Source organism: Cupressus sempervirens, chromosome 3, assembly GCF_028749045.1.
Source record: "Cupressus sempervirens isolate cs-2001-9-10 chromosome 3, ASM2874904v1, whole genome shotgun sequence".
NCBI lineage: Eukaryota > Viridiplantae > Streptophyta > Pinopsida > Cupressales > Cupressaceae > Cupressus > Cupressus sempervirens.
The window spans coordinates 557,419,284-557,444,960 of record NC_143120.1 but is presented as its reverse complement, the minus strand read 5'-3'; the positions used below and the strand labels follow the sequence as shown (position 1 = coordinate 557,444,960).

Here is a 25,677-nt window from a genome sequence, read left to right as displayed (position 1 = left end):
AAGTTAACACACTCGGGTAGTACATCCCACAACTTCTTTGGCCCCTTGTATTTTGGAGCCTTGTGTGAAGGAGGTGCCACTTGTTGTGAATATAGTCCTTTGCTTTCTTGGAACCCAACTTGTTATGCTTCACGAAGTGGATAAAAAAGTATGCACTCCAATTCCGCTCTACAGAGGAGCTCGCAACCAAGAGAGACAACCACATTTTTTTTGTTAATTGTAATGCAATGGGAATATAAGCGTGCTAATTCTACAAGCTAAGTGGCCATCAGAAAAGTAAAAAAAGAAAAAAATTATTTGTGATAGGATCTTAATGGCAAGAGGTTGGAGGTACATATAATCTTGCCCATGTAGGTACACTATCCAATGACATCCATTGGTCATTGATTGCATTAGGGTTTGCATTTCTTCTTGAGACAGACTTTGCGAACTCTTTCCTAACATTCGATGCCACCTCATGATCCCTAAAGAGCCTACTCAATGCCTTCTTATACCAATTAGCAACCTCAAGATCTCTGTATGGTGGCATTCTACTAGGAATAACAAGTATCTCACTGCTATAATACTTGGGAGAAAGTGCATATGCCAGGAGGTGTAAAGGTATAGGCATCTTGTTCTAGCGATGTAGAAGAATTGACTCCACCTTTTTGTACAAAGTGTCCTCAAGATCCTACTCTCCTATAAATTACCTGGGATGTCAAATGATGTTCATTTATCTTGATGTAGTGTTAATTAAAATCTCTCAATAAACAAGGATAAAGTATTGTATAAAAATTTAAACTTACCATTTTCACTCCGTGTAGCATAGAGTCCATGGCATCATAAATGTCCCCCAAACAAGGCTCATCACCGTCAGCAAACTGAAGCATGAACATGATGGGCTCGGTGAATTCTAATACATAATCGACCCAACCCCACCAATCATCATGCAAGATCATTGCCTTTACCTTTGAGTCCTTGTTGTATTGGATTGCTTCCATACACACAATTGGTTGATAGTAACCATTTGCGATAATGCATCTTTCATCCTCATAATTCGTCTAAGGACGATTGTGTGTGAAGCAAACTGAGTTTCAACAATCTATTACATGTTAATTGCTAGTTAATAACATATTTTAACTTGCCATGTTGCTTGCAGATGGAAATATTTGCTTTGCGGAGGTAAAGATTCTATTCTAATGTAAGATTTAAATTGAGTTCTAAGAGTGACTTAGGAAGCCTCGGGTTAAGATATGAATAATAATAAGAAATATTTTGTTCATGAGTACATCGGTGACGATTCTCTAAAACATAGTATGATTCTTACTAATGTGAAATGTTGGGAAATTAAGTGAATGTGCTTCCACCCGCCACATCAGATTTGACTTCCTAATTGCTTGCAGACCAATAGAATCAGATTCTTTTGTTCAACAAGTGCTCGTTCTTCTTCTTTTCTTACGTCAGTTTATAATATTCTTTTATGGATATCTCCATTTTCTTTTCCCTCTCACATTTGCAACTAGGCTCTGATACCATGTTAAGTTCATGGATCTTCTGCAAATGTTTACACTCCTATAGATGATCCTATTTGGGTAGATTGCTAGAAGAGTAGAGTTAAGGATTTCGCCGTGTCTTCTAATCTGCAATATAGCCCTCCCTTATACCTAACTCAAGGGGCATGTTCATTGAATGGACATGTCCCTCTCTAGGTCAGCCTACTTCAAAACATGATTGTTTCCTCAAGATTGGTGCCCATTCCAAGAGTTACTAATGGTTAGTAACTAAGCACAATAGTAAATAAGAAGGCTTATAAAAGCCACAAGGAAGATGTCGATCTGTCTAGAGGGGACAATATGTTCTAGTGACCAATTCTTAAGGGAACTCATGCATCCATATCAGACTGATCTGAAAATCAGAACACTTGTCAAAGTTACAAGAAATTAACAAGGGCCTTGGTAACCACAAGGTGGTTCATTTATTGCTTCCACCATCTCTCTCCAGTAAGGTGATTTCACTAGATTGAATGGAAGATCATTCCCAAAGAGGCAACATCCAAAGCTTTACATCAAATTTTGAAAAGCCCCATCTAATGGGCCTCTCTTGTGGGGGTGGGTTGGGTTGTTTCTACTTCTTTGTCATCCGTAGAAGGGATAGGCAAGAAGGGATGATGTCTAGTGGTGGTTTGAGAAAATGGTGTTGGTGGTTTGTGCTTTGATTTTTCTTGTTTCCCCCTTGACACTGACCTATCAACATCTTGTTGTTCTTTTAACATGGTTGCTATTTGAGCAGCCGACAACCCCTTCTTATGTTCTTTTGAGCCCTCACACCTGCTCACCCGTTTATCCCCAGGGCCTATTAAACAATGTTTAACGTGGGCAAGAGAAGGCTCTATACACATTGTTCAGTTCTAGTTGTATACTTGAGAACTTTTATCAATTTTAGATTTATGGGATCCCTCCCCACCTATTGAACTTTGACTATTCATTCCTGCAATCTATAACAAAAATTAAAAAAACATATTTTAAAACATGATAAAAATTTAGAACATAAAAAAAGTTAAAACAAACTATCAAAGAAGCAAAAAGAAGGATCAAATGCATACCTAGAACACTCAACACTATTTATTGTAGGATTTGAGACTCCACAATCTCTCCAATGTTTCCTTCAAACTTGCAAAATGGGCACACCAAAATGAGAGCAAATGAGATATTAAATGAGTGGAATGCTTTTATTAGGCTTCTTTTAGGGTTGCATAACAAATATTAAAAACCAAATTGTTTTAAGTATTTTTCCGACTTTTTGGACCCTACCGCCATGGGTCCGCCCAAATTCAGCCGAGTTCGCATGGGTTTGGGCAGAGTTTGGATTTCAGAGTATGGGTCTGCTTGGGTCTGCACTAACGCGGACCTGAATGGACCCACAATGTAAAATCCAGACCAAGCGTGAATCCAAACCTGTGTGAACCCGGACTTGAATCTAGATGGCAGGGTTTGAACTCGATAACCTACATTTGCACTAAAGTTAATATGTACATAATACAGACAACCAAAGGCTCAATTAAATAATACACAATTTTGTAGTGCATGCTACAATTGTAACTGTTTTGTATCTTTCTTTGTGTGAAATGAAACAAAGCTTGTTAAAGAATAACTTAAATTTTGGAAAACGTAATTCCACAGGATTAATTACAATTGGTAATTATGTGAGACAAATGATGCACATCCAAATGTTAGGCTTACTTGAAGAGTAATGCATTTTCAATATAGAGCCCAATTAATTAATTAACAGTGCTCCACAGGGATGCGTCCCCACCCTTTTTTTTGCTTGTGCCCGTACTGGGGGCAGAATGGGGACGAGATTTTCCCATCCCCGAATTCGTTTCCTTTTCCCGAAAAAGGGTATGCTTCTGAAATGACACTTTGAGAGCAGTAGGGTACGGGGGGATGGCTAGAAGTCCCTAGGACGGCTAGGGGACGACTAGAAGTCCCCTACCCGTCCTAGGGACTTCTAGCTGTGTCCCCTATGGCTCAAGCCATTTTTGGACTGTCAATGTTAAAAAATAAGACAATTTTAATTTTTTGAAACAAGGCTGGCTTATTCCTAAAGTCCTCCCTTAGCCGTCCTAGGGCCTTCTAGCTATGTCCCCTATGGCTCAAGCCATTTTTGGACTGTCAATGTTAAAAAAATAAAACATTTTTAAATTTTAGAAACAAGGCTGGCTTATTCCTAAAGTCAGTCAAACCACATTTAACAATACCAAAACCTAATCCAAGCATAAAATAACTAAAAAAAAAAAAATCATTTTCACATTTGAAAAGAAGAGCAGCAACAGGAGCAACTGGTCAAGAAGTGAACAATAGTTGAAAGAGAAGGTTCTGGCATCAAATTTACTTGGTTTCGACTCATAGATGAGGTCCCCTTGCGGCTTCTATGCTTAATTTTGCTAGCAGCCCCTGCTCCACATTTTAAGGAATATCTTATGGAGCAGGTGTCCCATGAAATTACTAATTTTACTTATTTTTGCTGCTTATTTTTCTGCTTGTAATTTTCGGACGTGCCTTTGACATATTATAATAATTGGTGTGGGAAAATATATTCCAGCGAGAACAATAAATATATTGTTGCACATTCAACCACTCACTGTATTCTTCTACCTCTACGTTTTTCACTGTCAAAAGTATTAGTAATCAGCAGGTTGGATTTTTTAAAATAATCTGGAAGTGCAAAATAGTGAAAAATAATTACACAAAAATCACCTGTGCACATAATCAAATTCAATACAGCAACATCAAGCTTATGAGAATAGCAATTTCAAAAGGTTTTCAAGGGAAAACTTCAGCGTAGATGAAAATCTTTGAGTTTTTTGGCTTCAGGGAAAATCATAAAAAACATCATAAAGAATTATAAATGGGTTAACATAAAGTAATCTTAACAAAGGGAAATGAACATTAGACCAAGAGCAAAATATTTTTTATTTATAATAATTGATGTCCACATATTTTGGCTTGATAAGATTGGAGGGAAATATTAAATTGGAGGAAAGAAAAGTTGTGGAGACACTTGACCCTTTTTTTAGTATGCAGCTACTGGTTAACTTCAGCCCCTCATTTTTTCAAGAGCTTAGTTTTAATAGTTAAGCAACAGCTGCACCATGATAATAGGAGGAGATTCCAAATTATTGTATTGTGCTAAATAAAAAACTGCATGGGGACACTTTTATGCATGTTTTTAGCCACAAAACAGAGCTAAGCAGCCACATGGGAACATGGGTTTAGACATACTGTCTACTGATTATGGACAGCTATATATTATTGCGAGCTCCTATGTATACTCTTTAGTAGTCTAGTTATTGATTTTACATTTTAATATTATTATGGTGTTGGACTTCTATGTTATTGTAGTATTTACTGTTAAGTATTTTAGTTATTATAAAATGTACATTGTTTACATTTCAATATTTTATGTTATTTCATGCATGAAACTTGCAGCCTTTGGGCATTTCGCTATATGTACGCCATATTTTTACGATGAAAGTATTTGAATTTTGTTAATTTGCTTTGTATTGAGCTTCTAAAATGTCTATGGTGAATGGTTTATCAATGTTATGATATGCATATTTGAATTCCCTTTCTCTATATATAAGAAATCTTCTATTGTTTTAATAGCCGTCCCTTGACGTTCCGTCCCCTAAATTCTGGCTTTGATCTGCACCTGTACTAGAAACACGTCCATGTCCCCTAAAATGTACCCGTCCTGAAAACTCCGTGGAACATAGTTAAATAGGTCCTCAACTGCAAAGAAAAGTGAAGAAAACATAAGTTTGGGAGACTAGAAATTTTTTTATATAGAATTATATACCAAAAAAAAAGTTTTAGAATCTGCAGGTTGGCCAGCCTTAAATACGTGCCTAAATGTCTGTAAGTTGTGGTCAGATTTTTAGCCTGATGGAAGAGGCGACAGTGTATATCGATGTAGAAAAGTGTTTTATATTCACAGGGAACAAACATGATAAGCTTTTGATACAAGGAAAAAATCCAGTTGTATTTGGAATCAGAATTTCAACGAAATAAAGATCAAACATGCAAAAAGAAAGGCGGGGAGTCACTTAGATGAACAGGTGGTGACCATATAAAAGGTTTAGTCTTGACACTATTTTGGAATGAAGGTGTACATCAGAAAATGATTGATCAACATTTATCTGAAAATAGTCCTGGTCCCCAAAGGATATAATAGAAATAATCAAAGAAAAGTAAGCTGTCAAATAGGGTAGAACCCTCCATTGTACAGGCAATCAGTCAAAATCCGCAAGCCTTTCAAACTCTAAAGGCATATTTCTTGTTGAGACTCATATAAGAATATTGAGGTTTTCCAAGGAAATTTGTTTTTAAGGAATCAACATTCTGGGAATTGTGGATTTGATGAACATCTTAAGGAAGAAGTTTCGATAAAGATCTTTGGAGATATTTATGAAGTCTCAACCTGTTTCTGAAACCAGTCAAGAAAGATATCCAAATTCTCTGTGCACCATTTTGTGGCAAGATCAGCAATAGTGCTGTCAATATAACAGGACAAAGAAGCTGTTGCAAAAACATTCCAAAGAAACTATCATCACTTGGTGAACCCACAATGATTGTTGTATAAAACAATTGTCAAATCAGACAGTCTTTCACCAATACCAGATCATACATTCCCATTCTATCTGTAGAGAAAGCTGGGAGGTCATTTGTTGAGATTTTGAGTAACGTTAAGCTCATTTGTCATTGTGCTTTAGTTCTATGTTCAAGATGTTAAATCAAAACATTATTTTTGTTTATTTAAGCATTAAGTCTTTAAAGCTGAAACAGTTATATTTCTTTTAATATTTGAACATTCATGCTCAGTGTTTACTATCTATTTGTTTTGTCATGTTCATATTAACAATTCTACAATATACTGGAGTATTGTTTTCATACTTGTTTAATTTTAACTATGAATATGTTTATTAATGTTAATATTTAAGTCTCATTATGATTAGCAAGTAACAAAAACATAAGTATCCTGGCATAGAGTATGTTTGTTTCTGTTTCTGCCTTTTCTTGCCCATTTATCTTCATAATTTAAGTTGTTTAATATCAAGAAAGGGGATATTGGCCCAATTCTAAAGGTTGCTTCTAAATGATCTTAAATTGGGAAGCCTCTTCACAGTTGGAACCAACTGCGAGGCACACTTAGAAGTAATCAGATGGGTAAGCACTTAGCTTTGCTTGCAATCATATATTGGAGTATATCTCAGTCAAAGGTAAAAATTCTGGTCTCATCACCTGTAGAATCTTTTAGGAAGCCTTCCTCATCAGGGAGCTAATGCTTTCTTACCAGAGCATCTGAATGTCAATGTAACACAAGGCAGATGACCATTTGTAGCAAGCAGAACCATAGGGAGGAATTGGAATGCTTGCCTAATATGCTTGAGACTTGAATTCTTCACTTGAAGTAGAAGCATCGCTAAACAACACTGAAAGCCCAGAATGTTCATCATCATTTGAAGGCATGGGTGTTTAACTCGGTCATTTGCATTGCCAAATTTAGTGTGAGAAATACTTTTTTGTCTTATTTTGTAAGACTGTTCCATTATATCATATTCCATTCCCAATTGTTTTACTAAAATGTACAGATATATGCTAATCCTATCAGCCACATGCTAATCCTATCAGCCACAGGTTTAGCAAAGATTTCATTTGATCTTTTTCGGCCACCCTGGTAATGATATTACAGGGAAATAAGATAGTGTTTTGTTTTTGGCTAGTTTTGTATATATCCTTGATCAGGACATGGCTCCTGTTTTTCATAAGCTATCATCTGCCACCTTAAAGGATTACTCAACACAAGAAAGCCATAAAATTCCATACTTGATGAGCTTTATCTGTCTGTAACTCTCAATTTGGTTGATCGTCAGTTGTTTTATCTGGCAGATAATCCTGCAAAGTTTAAGCTATATTATTAGCTATCTGTATGATCTTTGTCTTAATTTTGGCTACTCTTTTATAAGACTTTCTGCCCATATTTGTGTTTGGCCAATTTGCTCTGCTGACTAATTGCCTAGAGACATTGATTTGACCATCTAATTTATTAGGTAGTAGTAATTCTTCCAATAGAAGCCATTTAGCTTCATTAGTTCGTTTTTTCCTTCCTGCATTAATTTTGATGCACTCAGTAATTAAGGTGGCATGTGATCATGTATAATGCATAAGATGTATTTAATAATCCAACTATCAGCTTTAGTAATGATATTTTTGAGTTTTTGATAAGTTTCTGAAGTATGAAGATTAATCAAGAATTTTTTTCTAGTGATTTAATTTTCTTTAGAGTTCAGTGCAGAGTCAAGTACAAAATACATGGCAGATGATCTTTTTTTCCCTCTTTTTGTAGTCAAGTTTATGATAGTTTATGCTAAGGACCTATGCTTTATTTAGAATATTTTAAAAAGTAAACATATTTTACAACACGTGCAAAGCTCTTACTTCTGTGAAAGACTAGTTGAGCATGATATTTGTTAACAATACTAATAATTAATTGTTAAAATCTTATGCATTCCATATTGAATTATAAGTACCCTGTGGTTGGAGTGAAGACATACTTGTTGGTCTTACATTTTCGTACTGATGGTACTGATGTTCCTGAATGACAGGTGTCGAAAAATCTGGAAGGAATGCTCAAGGAGATTCATGGTGGGAAACATGGCAAGAAGTGCTTCGGCAGGATGATTGGAGGTGTGGGTTCCAATACACTTTTTTCCTGTATGTGCGTTGTGTGGAAGTATACAGAAACAATAAAAGTATAATAAAATCATCAAATCAGAAATTCTTGCTGGTGCTCTTGCCCATCAAATTGGGAAATATGTATACTCTGCTGTTTTCTTTGTTTCTGAAACTTAACTCAAACAATTAAATAGAATGAGCAACTCACCTATAAAGTATCACGAGGATATTGATCAAACAGCATTCATGCTGGTTATATTTGCATGGAAAGAAATAGATTTAGTGTTATAATGCAGAATTCAATTGTATGGTTTTTGAATCAAACTCATTGATCCATATTTCATGAGCAGTGAATCACATAAACCCATCCCTAGTGAGCATGAATGATCCACTTAGCATTCTTGCATTTAGATGATGCTCACTGGGCTGAAGCATTGGGACTTCTTCCTTGGAGTTAACCCATTCGAGTTCTTTACAACTAAATTGCACTTAACCATGGAGATTGCTCCCAAGGGCAAGGCCACTACACATTCTATCCCATTCACAAAACCTTTGGCAAATGTTTTGTCTTATGAGCCACTCATTATAGAGCCTCCTTAGCTCATCTGTTGAAAAATTTGTGATATTTTCAAACATTGCAAATGATCATGGTTTGCAAGTGGATGCTGGAGGCCTGTTGGCCAATTTGTTTACCTCAAACAACAATAGGATGAGTTTGACAAACTTGTTTACATGATAATGCATTGATTACAGTAAATTATGAAAGCAAATTTGCTCTCACTTAGTTTCTGAACCATAGAGATAACTTCAATTAGTAATGGCAGTGGTAGGTGTATATAAATTGTAGAGAGAACCCCATTATAATGCATCAGATTAGAAGGTAGTGAGCCATGCATTTGACTGTCATGAATTTACAGTAATCTGGCAAGAATAGAGAGAAGTGCTCAGAAGCAAGCCAAGTCTGGAAGTGGTGCAGCTGGTTGGTATGAGAAATGGTAAGAAATTACTCATCCAGAGTCATGCGCTTGAGCAGACAATATATTTACTGTTTCTTCATGTATGTTATATTGATCTTGTCTTGTATATTAGGAACTCTGTGAATGCCAAAATTGCTATTTTTCTCCAATTGAATTTGTTTGGCATTTTTAAATTTAGGTGGGAAAAATACAATGCTAAAGGTTGGACAGAGAAAGGAGCTCACAAATATGGCAGGCTAAATGACCAGTCATGGTGGGAAAAATGGGGGGAGCAATATGATGGAAGCGGATCTGTTTTGAAATGGTTCTCTACCTTTTACCCTTTTTTTCGTGTCTATTTGAGCATATTGATTTGCACACACCATAATTATGTATTTTAATTATTTGATAAGATATATAAAACACAAATAGGATTATAGGTGCTTTTAGGTGGTTGGAGAATAATTGAATAAGTAATACTGTAATTGTGTAGTAGAGACACGAGCTTTCATTGCCCATTTGTTTGTACAATTAAATGTGTTATCATGTTCTCTGTACCATTTGTATTGTATAGATTATTTTATTTTCATATGCCATTTGTACGATGGATTGCTAATTCAGAACTTCAGAAAACTGTAAACTGGAACAAAGTTTAATGCAGTCGTGATAACAGAAAAAGTAGTTAGAATCACAGAATGATAGTTTTTCCATTCCATTTTATGATGATTGATATCAAAATCTTATGCCTATCAATTGCAAATACCATGGTTTTTGACTCCAGACCTGGTTGCTACCTATCCCTTCACATTGTGCGAACAGAAATAGTAAATGCAATTAATCAAAATATAACTAAAAGAGTCTTGTTAGGGGTTTTATTCTTTATTTTTCGGTTTTCTCCTATATCTCCTTCCTCCAAAAACACATTATGCATCATCTGTAAATGAAAAATTTGATTTACTGGTAGATATCTTGGAAAAAGTACACCAGTTACTATATCTGCTGCAAGCCTGCAACCATTTAAAGCTAAGTTACTGATTTAGATGCGGATTCTGGAGCAGATTCCGGAAGCGGATACGGGATGCGGAGTATTTTTGTTTTTGGATGTGGATGTGCGAGGATATATGTATGTATGTATGTATGTATATGTATTATATAATTTTATATATAACATATGCAAAGAAATACAAGAAATATACAAAAACAAATCATTTGATAGTATGACTATGATACTTCACCATTTATCAAAATTCAAGATATTTCAAAATTCATATGATATATCAATATGTGCTTGTCCAACATTGGAGTTTAATCTTAGACAATAAGTTCAAATAGGTCATGTTCAAGATTCTAACAAAATAAAAACTTAGTTAATGATTGAAGATTCAATCAACTAATATGCATCAGAGTCTGAATCATAGGATTCACAAATGCTGAACTTGGCTCCACAATGGCAATGCAAACTAGAGACCAAATGAGAAGTGGCTGTAGGTGCAAAGAAAGTTCCAAAATGAGTTGTGAATGCTTCAACATTCACCTTTAGGGTTGTTTTAGGGTTTCATAGCAAACAATAACCTTAAAAAATCAATTTAAGCACATACATATTGGGCAACTTAAGTTTTTATTTGGGTTTTTGTAATGTTTTTAGCTGCTGGGCCCGTGGCTGCTCCCAGATACGTCAGAAAGCCCTGTGGAAGCTGGACGGAAGCCAGCCACAGGCTTTCCGACAGCTTCCCAGGGCTTTTGGGAGAATCCCTCATCCTTCCACCTTTGATTCGGAAACCGGGCAATACCCAGATGAATTGGTAACTTAGATTTAAGGGTATAACTGTTAGCTTGCACTTGAAGTCGACCTCATTTGTCTACTAAAGTGGGTTGCTGGTTCCACTAGTATAAGGTAGTCCAGGATCCTACCCATCTGCCATACATTCATTTGGAGTCTGCAGTTAGTGTCAATATTAGTTGAGCATTTCTGTTAAGTGGAATCAATCTAGTATAAATAATTTCTAACCACTTCTTCAGTTTGTTATGAAATGATCGCTTCACATTTGTTAGGTTTTTAAATTCATCAAATTCTCTTCTTACAGCTGCAGAAGCGTGGATGCCGCCTTTTGATAGTTGCCTGACCATTTTTATTTATTTTGAGTTCTGTTGATTCGAAGGTTGTTTCATACAACTTATTCAATGTATATTTTCAGTATTACTTTTTATATAATTATGTCATTTTTCTTTAATCTCCTGCACTGTCTTTCCAATTTCATACAATTCTACTTCCAACGAGTAAGTACTATTTTATGTATTTCACCACCACAACCCATTTTATTTAAAAAGGATCATGAAAATGTGCCACAGAGTTTCTAGAACATTCTAACATGTAACTAATTAGAGCCTCTACTGCACTGTGTCCTATCTTAGGTGCTACATCAAGCAAGATGTTATTTTATAAATTAATATTTTCTTTCATTTGGCTCCAAAGTTTCCCAGTGTTCAAATGTGTCATTTGTGGTGGAAACAGAATGCTTGGCATCCTAGAATTTGAGTGGCTGCAAGCAACACTGACATTTGTAATTTACCATTTTTTGGAATCCAGTTCTATTGTTTACCATTCCTCTTCAAATGGTTAAACATTCTTTTAAATATCTCAACAGAAAAGATACCAGCATGATGAATTACAAACTAATGGAATGTTGGAATTAAGTGAATGTTGAAAACATAAACAAATTCCTGGTGTTGGGTTCAATTCAAAATCTCAGGATCATAAGGTTTCTTGAACCCTCATTCAGGGTGAACAAAATTAACAATACCAAGAGAATTAGACTGATAATTGACATATACCACTATATGCTTCAATGGTATTGTAATATACTACTAAATACTGAGTGTCATATGCAGATCCCATAATTTTCGAATACTCAAATGATTATATAACAAAGTCCACAAGGATTAAATTAATCTTGGTAACAGGAATGTTACAATGCTATTCTGCATGGCCATTGAAAAATTTATGAATATGCCACATTGAGAATTCAGTTAGTCTAAAGGTAGGTGTTAACTGGCACCGATAATGTGACCCTCCTATGTGGACCAAAGTGGGTTGCTGGACACATAATTTGTTTTAAATTGTTGTTAGTATTGGCTAGTTCTTGGTTGTACTCATCTAGCAGAGTCATTTGAAACCTGCAATGATATCAAATATTGGTCGAATGGGTCTGTGTAGGCTAATATCATGATTTGGAGACTATTCTAGTTTCATCAGTGGACACATTGGGTGTTATTCTTCTGATTTTTCCTTCTTAGTGCATCATCAGCCTTTAGGTTTGCCTAGGAATTACTTAGGTCCCATTTGGCCACATTACTATTTATAGTAAGTACCTTGTACACTGGGGACTGGCCTTACTATTTATATTAAGGCATTAGGATGGTTCAGCACATCTTGGTGATCTTTCAGATGTTAGGAGAATGATCAGACGTTGATTTGTGGCATTTTAGAATCTTAGAGCTGTCTTCCTTCTTTTTAGGAGGTACCATTATTTTTAAGTGTCACTAGTGGGCCATAGGTGCAACATATGTTGTTAGTCTTTAGTTGCTAGGAGTTGATTATGAATAACTATTTAAATATTAAGATTTTTTTAGACTGCAGGAAATGGGTACAACACCCCTTGTAAACCATAGTGCACATGTCAAACTTTTGAATGTGATTCTTGATGCTAGTGCCGCATGTCCGTTGTACCACATGGGCTGGGTGGAGACTAGACATCTTGACCTAATGCTATACCATGCTCTTGCCAATGAAGCTAGGCCCCTAGACCTTTTGAAATATTTAAGTTATGATATCATTAACTTTAATATTTTAATTAAATAAATTGAAGGTAGTTTATTATAAAGCAGTTTAACACATGGACGGGGGATCGTTGGGAGGAGTTTCCGGGACGGAATAAAAATGGCCTCAATTTGGGAACAATGGGGTGGGGGGATGGGTGCTGCATAGTATACATATAGAACATGAAATTCTAGTTATGGAACGATGTTTCAATGTAACATACCAAAGTGAACTACTTGCGCATAGAAAAATTGGAATACGAAGCATAACCATTCAACATAGTACATACCCAATGGTAACATTCATAAATCAAGAATCAAATAGAAATCCAAATTATCAGTGTTGCTTCCCAAAACCACAGATTGGAAATCCAAGAGCTTTGCCAATTCTCGAATAGGATTACTCAATTAGTTTTGGCCAACGAATGGGAATAATCTTAATTCCCCTACACTTCAAGCTTCGGTACATCTAGGCTTGTAAACCTTCACCTCTAACTTGATCACCTTGTTCAAAGCTTTTATATAGCAAATTTAGAGTTGGCGAGTTTTTAGGCTAGCAACATTCTTCAACTCGATCAAAATAAAATTGAATGAATGATTGAATTTTCTATATAGAACTTAACAATTGGGTTGATGCTTGCAAGAAGGAATTATATAGATTACTCACTTCAATTATAAATCCGATAATTGTACTTCAATGAGTCAAAAGACCAATGCCTTTGCTTATCCGGGCAACGGAGTTAACCACAGTGAAGATTATTACTGTACAACTTTATGCGATAATACCTATTTAAAGTATCATCAGTTGCTTCCAATGTAACATTGACATTGGGGTATGTCGGGATGTCGGTACACTGGGACAAGTTTCTGGGAGGGGGGGACAAAGGGTCTCGATTTTGGGACGACGACAGGGTGCTATAAATTATACATACAAAACTTGAAATACTTAGGAAATGATGTTTCAGTATAACATATCGAATTGATATACTTAAACATAGCCAAATTCCAACACTAATAAGAACTTTTGAACATTTAACATATTAAAATATTACATATCCAATAGTAGCATTCAAAAATCAAAATTCAAATAGAAATTCAAGTATCCTTCCCAAAGGCAACATGGTTGCAAAATGTCGAAGGTGGGGGTAGTTGGGTACTCCAAGCACCCGATGCGGGGACGTCTCAGGGACGGGTACTTCGAGGTTTTGGGATGGTTGTGAGTCTACGGATTACATTGATTACTTCTATACTCCAAATGCAGAAGATTAATCTTATGCAATTCTGTTGATTTTCAATAGGATCATTGCATTTGTAATGGCCTTGCCATAATGTCTGGTATGTGTGTTCCAAATGCAACATCCTCTTTAGATATATATTCAAAATAAGTAAATGAATAGACATGCATGGGACATGTCTATTTGTTAATCAGATAATTAATGATATATTTAATCATATATATATATATTTCTCTCATATATATATATATATATATAGCTCAATTATATAATTATACATGTGTTCATTCGATAGAAGCTATCAAAATATTAACACTCCCTCTTAGCTAGGGAGGATAAACACAAGACATATATTAAGAATATTTGGGCTCCCATAATATCAACGATATTCACCAAGTACTCAAAAAGGTTTGGATTTCACATTTGGTATCAAGAGTATTGGCCTCCTAGAATATCGAGATTCGATATTCACCAAGTGCTCAAATAAGGTGTGATATCACATTTGATATCAAGAGTATTGGCATTTCAAAATATCAAAGATATTCACCAAATACTCAAAGTAATGGTCTCCCAAAATGTTGAGATGCAAGACATTTACCATTTACATAATTTGTTAGATCTCATAATACAAGTTATTGTAAGATTGTCACCTTACAACAAGTTCTCCAAATACAAGTGATGATCATTTGGAAGTCGTCACTTCCCCATGATGTACATAGGGGTAGGCCTATTAAAATCACATAGTCACGAGGCATATTCATGAATCATTGTCCTCTTGATTGCAAGATTTATTGATCATTGGAGAATCCATCACACATGGTTTACTCCCTCTTAATCAATATGATCGAGATTACGGAAGGTTGATTGAATCATATCATCTATCCACTCTCTCTCTTTCAAAGTTGCCTGAAATATCAACCTCCCTCTGAATCTCAATCTCCCTCTTCCTTATTCGGTACTTTTACCTCCATATATTAGCATGCTCTTCTTGCCATGTCTCACCTTGGGACCACTTGGTCTATCCATTATGTCCTTTATATTTATTGGTTACGATCAAACTCCTTTATTGTAGGATAGTGTAATCCCTTATTATTTTTTGTATGGGTTTTTATTTGTATTTGTGATGGGCCGCTAGTTTTGTACAAATCTGATATTATATCCATATGGTTCTCGGTTGGAGCTTCTCACTTGGGAATTCAAAGTACTGTGAGGAAGGGATATTGTTTACACCTTTGTATACCCCATATTACGTTCCTAACGTGACATTTAATTGATGGATGGAAGATTTGCATCTCCAAGGAAAACCCTTTTTCTCATATATTTTGTGCAAGATCTCTTATTAGAATATGTGTAATGACTCTTTGTAGTGGTTAGTAGAGAATTGACCACGTCCCTGTTGAAGCCTAGTCCTTTTGGCTTCAGTTGTGTCATATGTCGGGTTTCAATTGTCTCCGTCTTTGAAAACTGTAGGCTATTTGTTTACGTTGTTTGACAATTTCTGTACTACTCAAATTGTAACATTGATTCATAGTCAATATATCATGTGCATTGTATTAATCACCACTCATTTTCTCAATTATCCTTTTAGTATTGTTCCATAGTAGTTGAAGGTTTCATGGTTTACTTCATAAATATGATTAATTCGTATCTCTGATAGATATGTGATCGCACTCAACCTTTGGCTTCCTGGATGTCAATACTATCATTGACAGAGGTTCATTTATTCATTCGAATGATATTATCATTATTCCAAGGATAGACACCCTAGCTGGGTTCCATCAATAACTATGATGTGTTACAATACTCCTTAACCTGAAATTATCAGATGCTGACAATTTCCATATATGAACCAGTCTTATTGAAGCTTTTAATCATTTTTCTTTTTACATTATTTGTAAGCTTGGTTGATGCAATCAAGATACATTGCACTCTTTTGATATCATCGCTGATATTTGAGACTTCTCTTTATTTGTATCGAGCAATTACCACAATATCTGAAATTTGTGATGACACAGTGCCCATCTCTACAGGATTTAATTTTCATAAAAAAAATTTCGCTGGCTGATAAAGAAACTAGGCTCTGATACCATGTTGAATTTACAATAGGATTGTTGTATTTGTAATGGCACTGCCATAATGTCTGGTATGTGTGTTCCAAATGCAACATCGTTTTAAGATATATATTCAGAGTAAGTAAATGAATAGACATGTACCTTCATGCCTATTTTTTAATCAGACAATTAATAATATATTTAATCAAATATATATATATATATATATATATATATATTTCTCTCATATATATACAACTTAATTATATAAATATACATATGTTCATCTGAAAGAAGCTATCAAAACATTAACAAATTCAATGTTAGTCCGAAAGGAATCTAACTTCTTTGGTAGAAGTCCAATTAGACAGAGATAAGGAACACATATATTTCATACCATCCTGATTATATAAGAACAAATGCTATGACAAATCTAATACATGAGCATTGTCTGAAATAATCCAACAATCTTCTTACTGATGATAAAGGACGAATCGAAACTGTAATTTAAATCTAAGTCATAGGGTTCGCCGCATTTCAGCCATGAAGTTCGAAATTCAGTGAACTTAAAAACCCTGCCAAAAAATCGTTCGAATTCGCCCCATATTCGTACACGTAAAGGCATAAAGTTTTTTTGAAATAAAATATATTGAAAACGCATTTACAAGGGCTTTTCCAGGTCAAGCAATGCAATTCGGTTCATCCGCGAATGTTTTTGCCATCGCTTTTCAAGGTCAAGCGGTCTGTATGAATGAATCCACCCCCGACAAAAACGAATTTTCCTGAGTTGCCGAATGGGGTAAATATGACTGGGAGAAAATCACGTACTCCGACTGGGCAAAACCTTACGAAATGCAAATAGCTCAACGTGTAGATTTGTGAATTAACACTCAGCTGCATTTTTAATATAAATATTAGATTTAGTTTTTAACATTTCCATTTATTTTAAAGTTTTCTTTTCCTTTCAAGTTGTCCTTTCAATTATTTTTTTATTAAATCATTTAGATTTGATGTTTAATACATATATTAAAATATAAATTTAAACATTTAAATTTTATTTTAAATTATTAAATATTTGTTATTTGATTTGTGTTTTATTATATATATATTAAAGTTTAATATTTCAAATATCTAAATTATAATATATTAATTTTAGTATATAATTTAATATATTAATTATTATATTAAGAATATTTTATATAAGTTTTAAAATATTATAATATAAATGACTTTTTAAATTTATTTATTTATATTTATGTTTAACATAATTTTTTAAATTTTAAAGATAAATAATTTATATTTTTAATAATAAAATTAATATAAGACGATTTTTTTCCGAACATTTTGTCCTAGTCGAATTTCATCCGAATTTTATTGTTGTCGAACTCGAATTCGAACTTGAACCTTGTTACATAGATTTAAATCTCTATGCCTTAAATGAATATAAACAAAAAAAAGGCCTTTTATTTATCATTAAAATATAATATTTAGTTTTAAATTACAGTTCATCCTTTACACTCTTGTTCCTCCTTGCAAACTCTGAATATCTCTTACAATGCTTCTCTCCTGAGTATGTGTCTTGCTGCTTCTTATTATTGTCTGTGAATAAAACAACTTATATTTATATCCTACTCATTTAGAAGACGTGACCTTTCAAAGTGAAAAGTTATATATCTTTACTTTAATTATATTCATTCCCTTCACTAATCTCTTTTATAAAATATACTTCTATAAATGTTCTTTTTAATCACAGCTTTTCATTAAATTGTTTCTTTTAGTATAATTGCATATTTTCTAATTTTATTAGCTTGAACCGTCAATTTTTTGGCAGTAATTTGTGTATCCAAGTTGCACTAAGTCTCTAAATGTCACGGGTCAAAAGGAAGTCTGAAAGAAACTTAATTGATAAGCACCTCTCGAAACCACCTGCTAAGGAAGATTGTTATTTACTGATAGATTCATCTGTAAGTTTCCATCTGTCATTCGTGATGTATGTACATACTGCCATATACGCTTTCTCCTTGCACCCACCACATATGTATTGATATGCTTGCAACTTAATATATAATACTGTAGTCATATTTGGACTGGTTGACACAATAACATTACATATCACTGCAAAAATGTGTATCCTTGTGCCTTTTACTATATCTGCTTTAACCGTCACTGCCTGATTGCTCACAAGCTTTTCAACCACACACTATTTGATCGCTCCAGAGGTGATGTGGATTCTGATTCGAGCATGCTGGAGTTATCACCAATTACACTCAAACCTGTATTAGCAGTTTATAGATCTTCAGTCTTAAAATGATCATGCATCTCAAGTTGCCCGAAACACAGCAGCATGATACATGACTTTATGATAAATATTGCTACTGAATTCACTGTTGTAGTAGTCAGATAATATTGTTGTACATAACTTCACCATCATTCATCTCTGCTACAGACAATTTGAAATATTAACAGGCGCTCATAAACCATTAACTGCAATGAAAGTCCCAAACCTCATAACTCCCAGTGGAAGTGTTTGAGTTGCCCCTATGATCTATATTTGCCTTGACAGAAGATGTATTCACGAGATTAGTAGACATCGTTTGGTAAAAGCAAAATATATTTGCTCTTCTGAACCTGGTGCTAGTGATGCCAACTTGTCCTCGTATGTGATGTAAAACCAAGACATGTCCTCATTGAGTTTTGGATTCACACTTCTGTCATTCACCCTCTGTGAGTATAGAAACCTTGAAAAAGGCAGTACATGTGAATGCCAAATGTGGAATTACAGATAGAATATCAATTTGTTTATAGTAGTCACGGTTCTGTTCTGCCAATTCGTGAATATCAGGAATGTACTTGAATTGTTTGACAGGAAGCCTGAAAGAAAAAATGCCTCATGAACATATGATTGCAGGGTATGTGTAAAATGATTTTCGTGAAAAACTTTTGAATCTCTCAAACAGTTGCAATTTGCGGATGTAAAGATGGATTCCACAACACTTGCTAGCATCTCCTCTGATTTCCCCTCTTTAGTCTGACTAGCAAAGTTATGTGAGTTAGCGTATCATGGGGTGTCGTTGGCTAGCAGTTATGGATAGAGACTCATACAGGATATTCAGTGACTAGGCTTGACTTTACAGGCAGTTGGTTGTAGTTCCTTGATTTTAGGGGTATTCCTACATTTAAGGAGGATGCCTCAGTTTCCAGATGTGAGGTTCCATGAGACCATTCCATGGTTTAAGTTTTAGGATGACAGGGTGTGTTCCCTAGTTTCAAGGAGCATCCCTAGCTTATAGGGAAGGGACTGCCAGTTGACCCATCTTGTCCGGTATCAGTCACAAATAGGTGACATGGTCAGTTTCATGTTTATTTGGTTGGTTTGGGCTTTCAGAGGCAGAATGGGAATATTTTAATACATTTAAATATGTCCTAGTACACATTTAAATAATTTATAATAAGGCTATTTACATAGCCATTTCAGAGTAATAAGGGGAATATGGCTTCATATGGTTAGATGTGCCTTTGTGTTACAGCTCGTTGGAAAGTTCTTGAATTATTATAAATTATTTTCACTACTCGGAGACATTTTGCCGCTTTGAGTTATGACATTTTAATAAAGCAATGTTTTTCCTATAGCCTGGATGCCTTTATTTGGGAAAATGTTATTTTATTATAAAGTGCAAAGTATAATTTTGTAGTAACCACCCCCCCATTTTTTTTTGAGGAGACTTGCAGACTACTAAGTAATATCAATTAGAGCGTTATTTTCAACATGACATTTTGAAAAACACTTAGCAACATACAACAATACATATGCAAGGTCTAGAACCTTCTTATTTGCTGATAAAATATTGATTTTGCAATAGAAATGTTTACATACAATTGCCTTATAGGCTGCATCAAATATTCAGACTGGTATTTAACAATTACAATGCTTAAAATGAATAGTATGATGGAAGGAACTTGGAAGTGGTGATTTGCAGATGAAATGACAGCATCCTAACTTTCAACCGGCAAGAGTGGGCAAGAAAACTCAATGCAACACCATTCATGCACTATAGCAACACTATTCACAGCACTGTAGCAATTCCACTATTCATGCACATTGTAGCAAAATTCTGTTCACGTGCACTGTAGCAAAAACACTATTCATGCGCACTGTAGCAAAGTGACTATTCATAGGCACTGTAGCGAAAACACTATTCATGCGCATTGTAGCAAAATTACTATTCACGGGCACTACAACAAACTCTATTCATGGCTGCATAACTTGAACTTCAGAGCTCTTAAATCATGTGTAAAAACACCAATAAATCGCATTGTGCTTCTTGAATGAAAACACCTGATAATCCTTCTGACTATGTCTTTCAACAGCAAATTGCGTCCTCCAAGCCCCAACAATTAGATTTACCGGAAATCCAATAGCATAATAGTAATATTATCCAGGCATGCTCCAACTCATTCCAGTGAAGAGAATATAAAGTACCCCAAGAAGTCGACTTCATTTGCATAAGCAATGTGGGATAAATGGGAAATAGTTTTTAAAACAACTTTATAATAAATCGACTTAATTGATAAGTCTTTTATTTAATTATCACTTTATAATAAAGTAAATTAACTTTGGCATTAAAATCATATAAGAGTCAAACTTAGAATACCATGTCTGATAGCTCGTCGGAAAGAGCTCTACCAAGCCGAACACCTGAAATTTCCATATCACTTGACTCCCATTGACTTACTAAAGTTAGTAACTCCTGAAAATATTGCCAAATGAGCTCCCTAACCACTTCATTAACCTACGGAAGCTCCTGCCATAGGCTAATCTATTGACCTTGACGGTCACATTAAGTAGGGGACATTACAATCCGCCCCCCTCAAAATTGCTTGCCCTCAAGCAATCTCAATTTTAGATGCTGCAATACCTGCTCTTTTTCCCAAATAGCATCCTCCTCTGGCAGGTTTCTTCGCTTAACCAAGTATTCTTTAACTACCCTGTTCCTAAGAGTCCTCTCTCGAGTATCCTGAACAACTTCAACGAACAACACAAGCTTCCCCTCCTCATCCAACTGCGGCAAATTTGTAGAAGGCACTATTCGTTGACCAATGGCTTTCTTAGGTCTGGACACATGAAACACATTATGTACTTGAATGCCCTTCGGAAGCTCAATCTCATAGGCGAGCTTGCCCATTCTGTGAATCACTTTGTAGGGGCCATAAAACCTAAGCTTTAGCTTCTCGGCTCCGCTCTTCTTGAGCATTGACTTGTCTGTATGGCTGTAGCCTCAAGTAAACCATATCCCCTACCTCAAAACTACACTTTACCCCATGCTGATCAGCATACAATTTTTGTTGATTCTGAGCCTACTATATGTTCTCCTTGAACACTCTTAGGATATCCTGACTATCCTGCAATAAGTCGTTAGCTTTGGGCACTTTGCTGTCCTCCAAAATTAAATCGATGAAGCTAGGTGCTTCATAACCATACAGTGCCATGAAAAGAGTCATCTTGATGGACATCTGATATGTGGTATTATAAAAGTTCTTTCCCATATGCAACCATCTGACACAAGCTTTCTGTTGAGCGTTCACATAGTTTCCCAAATATCCCTCCACCAATTTTTTCACAATCTCCATTTGCCCATCTGTCTGCGGATGGTAACTAGTGCTAGGTGTAAGATCTGTACCACACAACCTAAACAATTCTTGCCAAAAAACACTCATAAATTTACTATCCCGGTCATTGACAATGAATTTAGGCAGCCCATGTAACCTGACTATATCTCTGAAGAAAAGATCTACCACCTGTGCTGCTGTGTAAGTGAATGGAATAGCAAAGAAGTGAGCGAATTTCGTGAAGTGGTCTATCACCACATAGATACAATGTCTCCTCTGCACTTGTGGTAAACAAATGATGATCTTCAGCCCATAGAATTGCTTTCACATTTCCCATTCGGAATGGGCAAGGGCTGTAGTAAACCTGCAGGAAACGTGTGCTCTCCCTTTTTCTGCTGAGAAGCAACACACTCTTTGACATTCCTCTGAACATCATGTTTGAGCCCTCTCCATGAGAACCGCTCTCGGGCCTGCCTGTAGGTCTTGAAGATCCTTGGATGCCCAGTTGTAGGTGCATCATGAAATGCCCTCAGAATATCCTCTTTAAACTGTGATGTAGGGATCAAATAAACCCTCTCCTGAAATTTGATCAACCTATCCAACACTGCATACGTGTCATCTTGAATGGTGCCTACAACTATTCCAGAAGCCCAATCATATCCTGCATACTCTGCTGCATTCCGATCTCTCCAATCTCCTGAAACCTCTGCCAAAGCACATAAGTGAGGTCTGCAAGATAAAGCATTACAAAATCTATGCGATCTGTAGTTCAGATAAGTCATGATTAGCAGAGTTACAGGATTAACACACCCTCTTAACTTGATAATCATACTGACAGATAACATATCTAGAATCATCAATTAAAATGAATAAGCATAGATTGATACACTATATCTATCTGAATCTTCTAAGCATGTAGTATCATTGAACACATGATACTATGTCATATTACTATGCCTGTGATATGAGTTATCACTTATACTTGTGATAACGGTATTGCTTGGAATGCAATATATGGGATAAAATACGTAGAATGATTAAATTCTTCCTTTATAAAAGTTGTGAATTATAGGTATTGGCAAGCCTATATCACAATATGATCCTGAGTTAAAATCTACCAATTCATAGGATAAAATCCGGAGAATGATTAAATTTTTCCTTTATCCAAGTTGTGACTTATAGGCATAGAAATGTCTATATCACAATGTGATCTTCGACTCATCCAAATCTAACAGTAGTTCTCTACGGTTCAATACATTATCTAAGAGATTGTCATCTCTCATAATGTCTTTTATACAAGTGTTCACTATTTCAAAGATCGTCACCTCTTAAATAATGAATACAAATGGTGGAGCCCATAACAATCAATAGCTTGATAGTAATAATTTTAATTCAAAATTATTTCATTGATAATTAAATAAACAAATGTATTTTAATTCAACCTTACCAAGTTTTTTCCTGAAGCAATCTATCTTCACTCGAGAGAGAGAGGTCTGGTAAGAACATCTGTAGTTTGATTTGCAGTGCAAATGTATTCTAATTTTATAGTATTCTTGTCTACCATATCTCTTACATAATGGTAAGGAATTTTTGTATGCTTGGACTTGTCATGAAAAATTGGATTTACAGAAAGCTTGCTAGAACTCTTATTATCACAATGAATAATAATAGGATTCATGGGTTGACCAAATAATCCCACAAGTAACTTTCTAAGCCAAACTGCCTCCCGAGAAGCCATTGTTGCAACAATGTGTTCAACTTATGTAGAACTCTGTGCTACTGATGCCTGCTTTCTGCATATCTAAGATATCATCGCCGAGCCTAAACTGAAACAACATCTTGAAGTGCTTTTCTTATCAGTAACACTTCTAGCCCAATCTAAGTCTGTGTACCCATGTAAGTGCAAGTCAACTTTCTCATACTTGAGCCCAAGGTTAAGAGTGCGTTATAAGTATATCATGATGTGTTTGATTGCAACTAGGTGAATCTCCTTTGGGTCACATATAAACTAACTTAAAGCATTAACAACATAACAAATATTAGGTCTAGTATTTACCAAGTACATAAGAGACCCAATCATCTATATATAAAGAACAAAATCTATGGAGGGTGATTCTACTACTGTTTCCTTAAGTTTATGTAGATTAGTCTCCATAGGAGAAGACATAGGTTTGCAATTCCACATTGTAAATCTCTTCAAGATGTCTAATGTACACTTTTCTTGATTAAGTATGATGCTGTTAGAGTTTTGCCTACTTCCAGTCCTAGGAAGTAATGGAGTCCTAAATCATTCACTTCAAACTCTCTGATTAGATTTTTCTTGCATTGATCTATAAGATGATCATCACTTGTTATTAGTAATTCATCAACATAGAGTATCAAAATTATCATATCATCTTTATCCTTTTTATAATAGAGATTTGGATCAGCTTCATTCTTGGAGAATCCTAAGCTGGAGAGATACTTATCAATTCTTTTATACCATGCTCTTTGAGCCTGTTTAAGCCCATAAAGAGCTTTCTTGAGCCTGGAAACAAAGAATGGTTATTAGTTTCAAATCCTTCAGCTTATTCTAAATATACTTGTTCTGTAATCTTTCCATTCAGAAAGGTTGTTTTCACATCCATTTGATGTACTTTCCATCCCTTCGATGCTGCAATAGTTAGGACTGCCCTTACAGAGGTGTATCTGGCAACTGCAGCAAAGTTTTTTTCATAATCAATTCCCTCCTTCTGAGAGAATCCTCTTCCTACAAATCCAACTTTATATTTTTCAATGCTACCATCAGCAGCATGCTTTATTTTAAATATCCACTTGGAAGAAACAATGGATTTTCCTTCAGGTCTTGGAACAATTTCCGAAACATCATTCTTAATAATGGATTGGTATTCCTTCATCATAGCATCCTTTCAAGTTGTTTGTTTAATAGCATCTGAAACATTGGTTGGTTCTGATTAGATAAATCACTCACGTTTGAGAAAATCTTTTGTCTCGTTTTCTTTCTCTGAAGGTTCCAAATGGGGCAACGAAGTCTTGTGCTTCCTCTACAGTCTTAATAGCCCAAAGTGGCCTTTTGTTAGGATTTTGAGTTTCCTCAAGATCAAGATTTTGAATTTCATCTTCAATTTTTTCAATGTTATCGATTTGAAACTCAGATTCATGATTTTCTTCAGAACTAGGTTTATTTGTAGGATCTCGAGAACTAAGGGCTCTTTTGAATACTAAATCTTCTTCAAATATTACATTTCTACTAAGTTCAATGTCTTTCTGACCAGGTATGAAAACTCTATATGCCTTAGATGTTTCATTATACCCGACAAAAATACCTTTCCTCCCAGATGGTTCTAACGTAGTTCTCTTTTCTTTTGGCACATGTATGTATACTGGGCACCCAAATATCCTAAGATGGCTTATAAAAGACTTCAGAAAGGACTTCAAGAGTTTAATCTCTAAGGTGGGAATGACGATTTTAGTTTTAAATATAGATAGCAATACAAGAGGCTTCTTCCCATAGAAAATATTTTAAATTTTGATCGAATATCATAGCTCTTGCTTCTTCTATAATTGTTCTATCCTTCCTTTGTGCTATCCCGTTTTGCCGTGGGTTATAAGGAACAATATACACCCTCTTAATCCCTGCTTTACAAAAATCTTTAAACATGCCTGAAGTATATTCTCCTCCATTGTCAATCCTAAGAGTTTTAATTTTGTGTCCTGATAAGTTTTCAGTTAAGGTTTTGAATTCTTCAAATCTCTTAGTGTCTGTTTGGTTCATGGAATTTAAAAAACCCGGGTTTCT

General features: G+C 35.2%; 1 protein-coding gene across 3 annotated transcripts in view; it reads left to right on the top strand.

The window, feature by feature from the left end:
- The window catches only part of LOC149567640 (inactive purple acid phosphatase-like protein), a 191,807-nt gene that overhangs the window by 74,692 nt on the left and 91,438 nt on the right, over positions 1 to 25,677 (top strand). For 2 of the 3 annotated variants that reach the window (XM_089820891.1, XM_089820890.1), the window contains exons 5-7: positions 8,144 to 8,225; positions 9,131 to 9,208; positions 9,369 to 9,494. In XM_089820891.1, coding sequence (XP_089677017.1) covers positions 8,144 to 8,225; positions 9,131 to 9,208; positions 9,369 to 9,494 — 286 coding nt within the window. The remainder of the gene's footprint in view (positions 1 to 8,143; positions 8,226 to 9,130; positions 9,209 to 9,368; positions 9,495 to 25,677) is intronic. The other variant, XM_089820892.1, reaches the window with a different exon arrangement.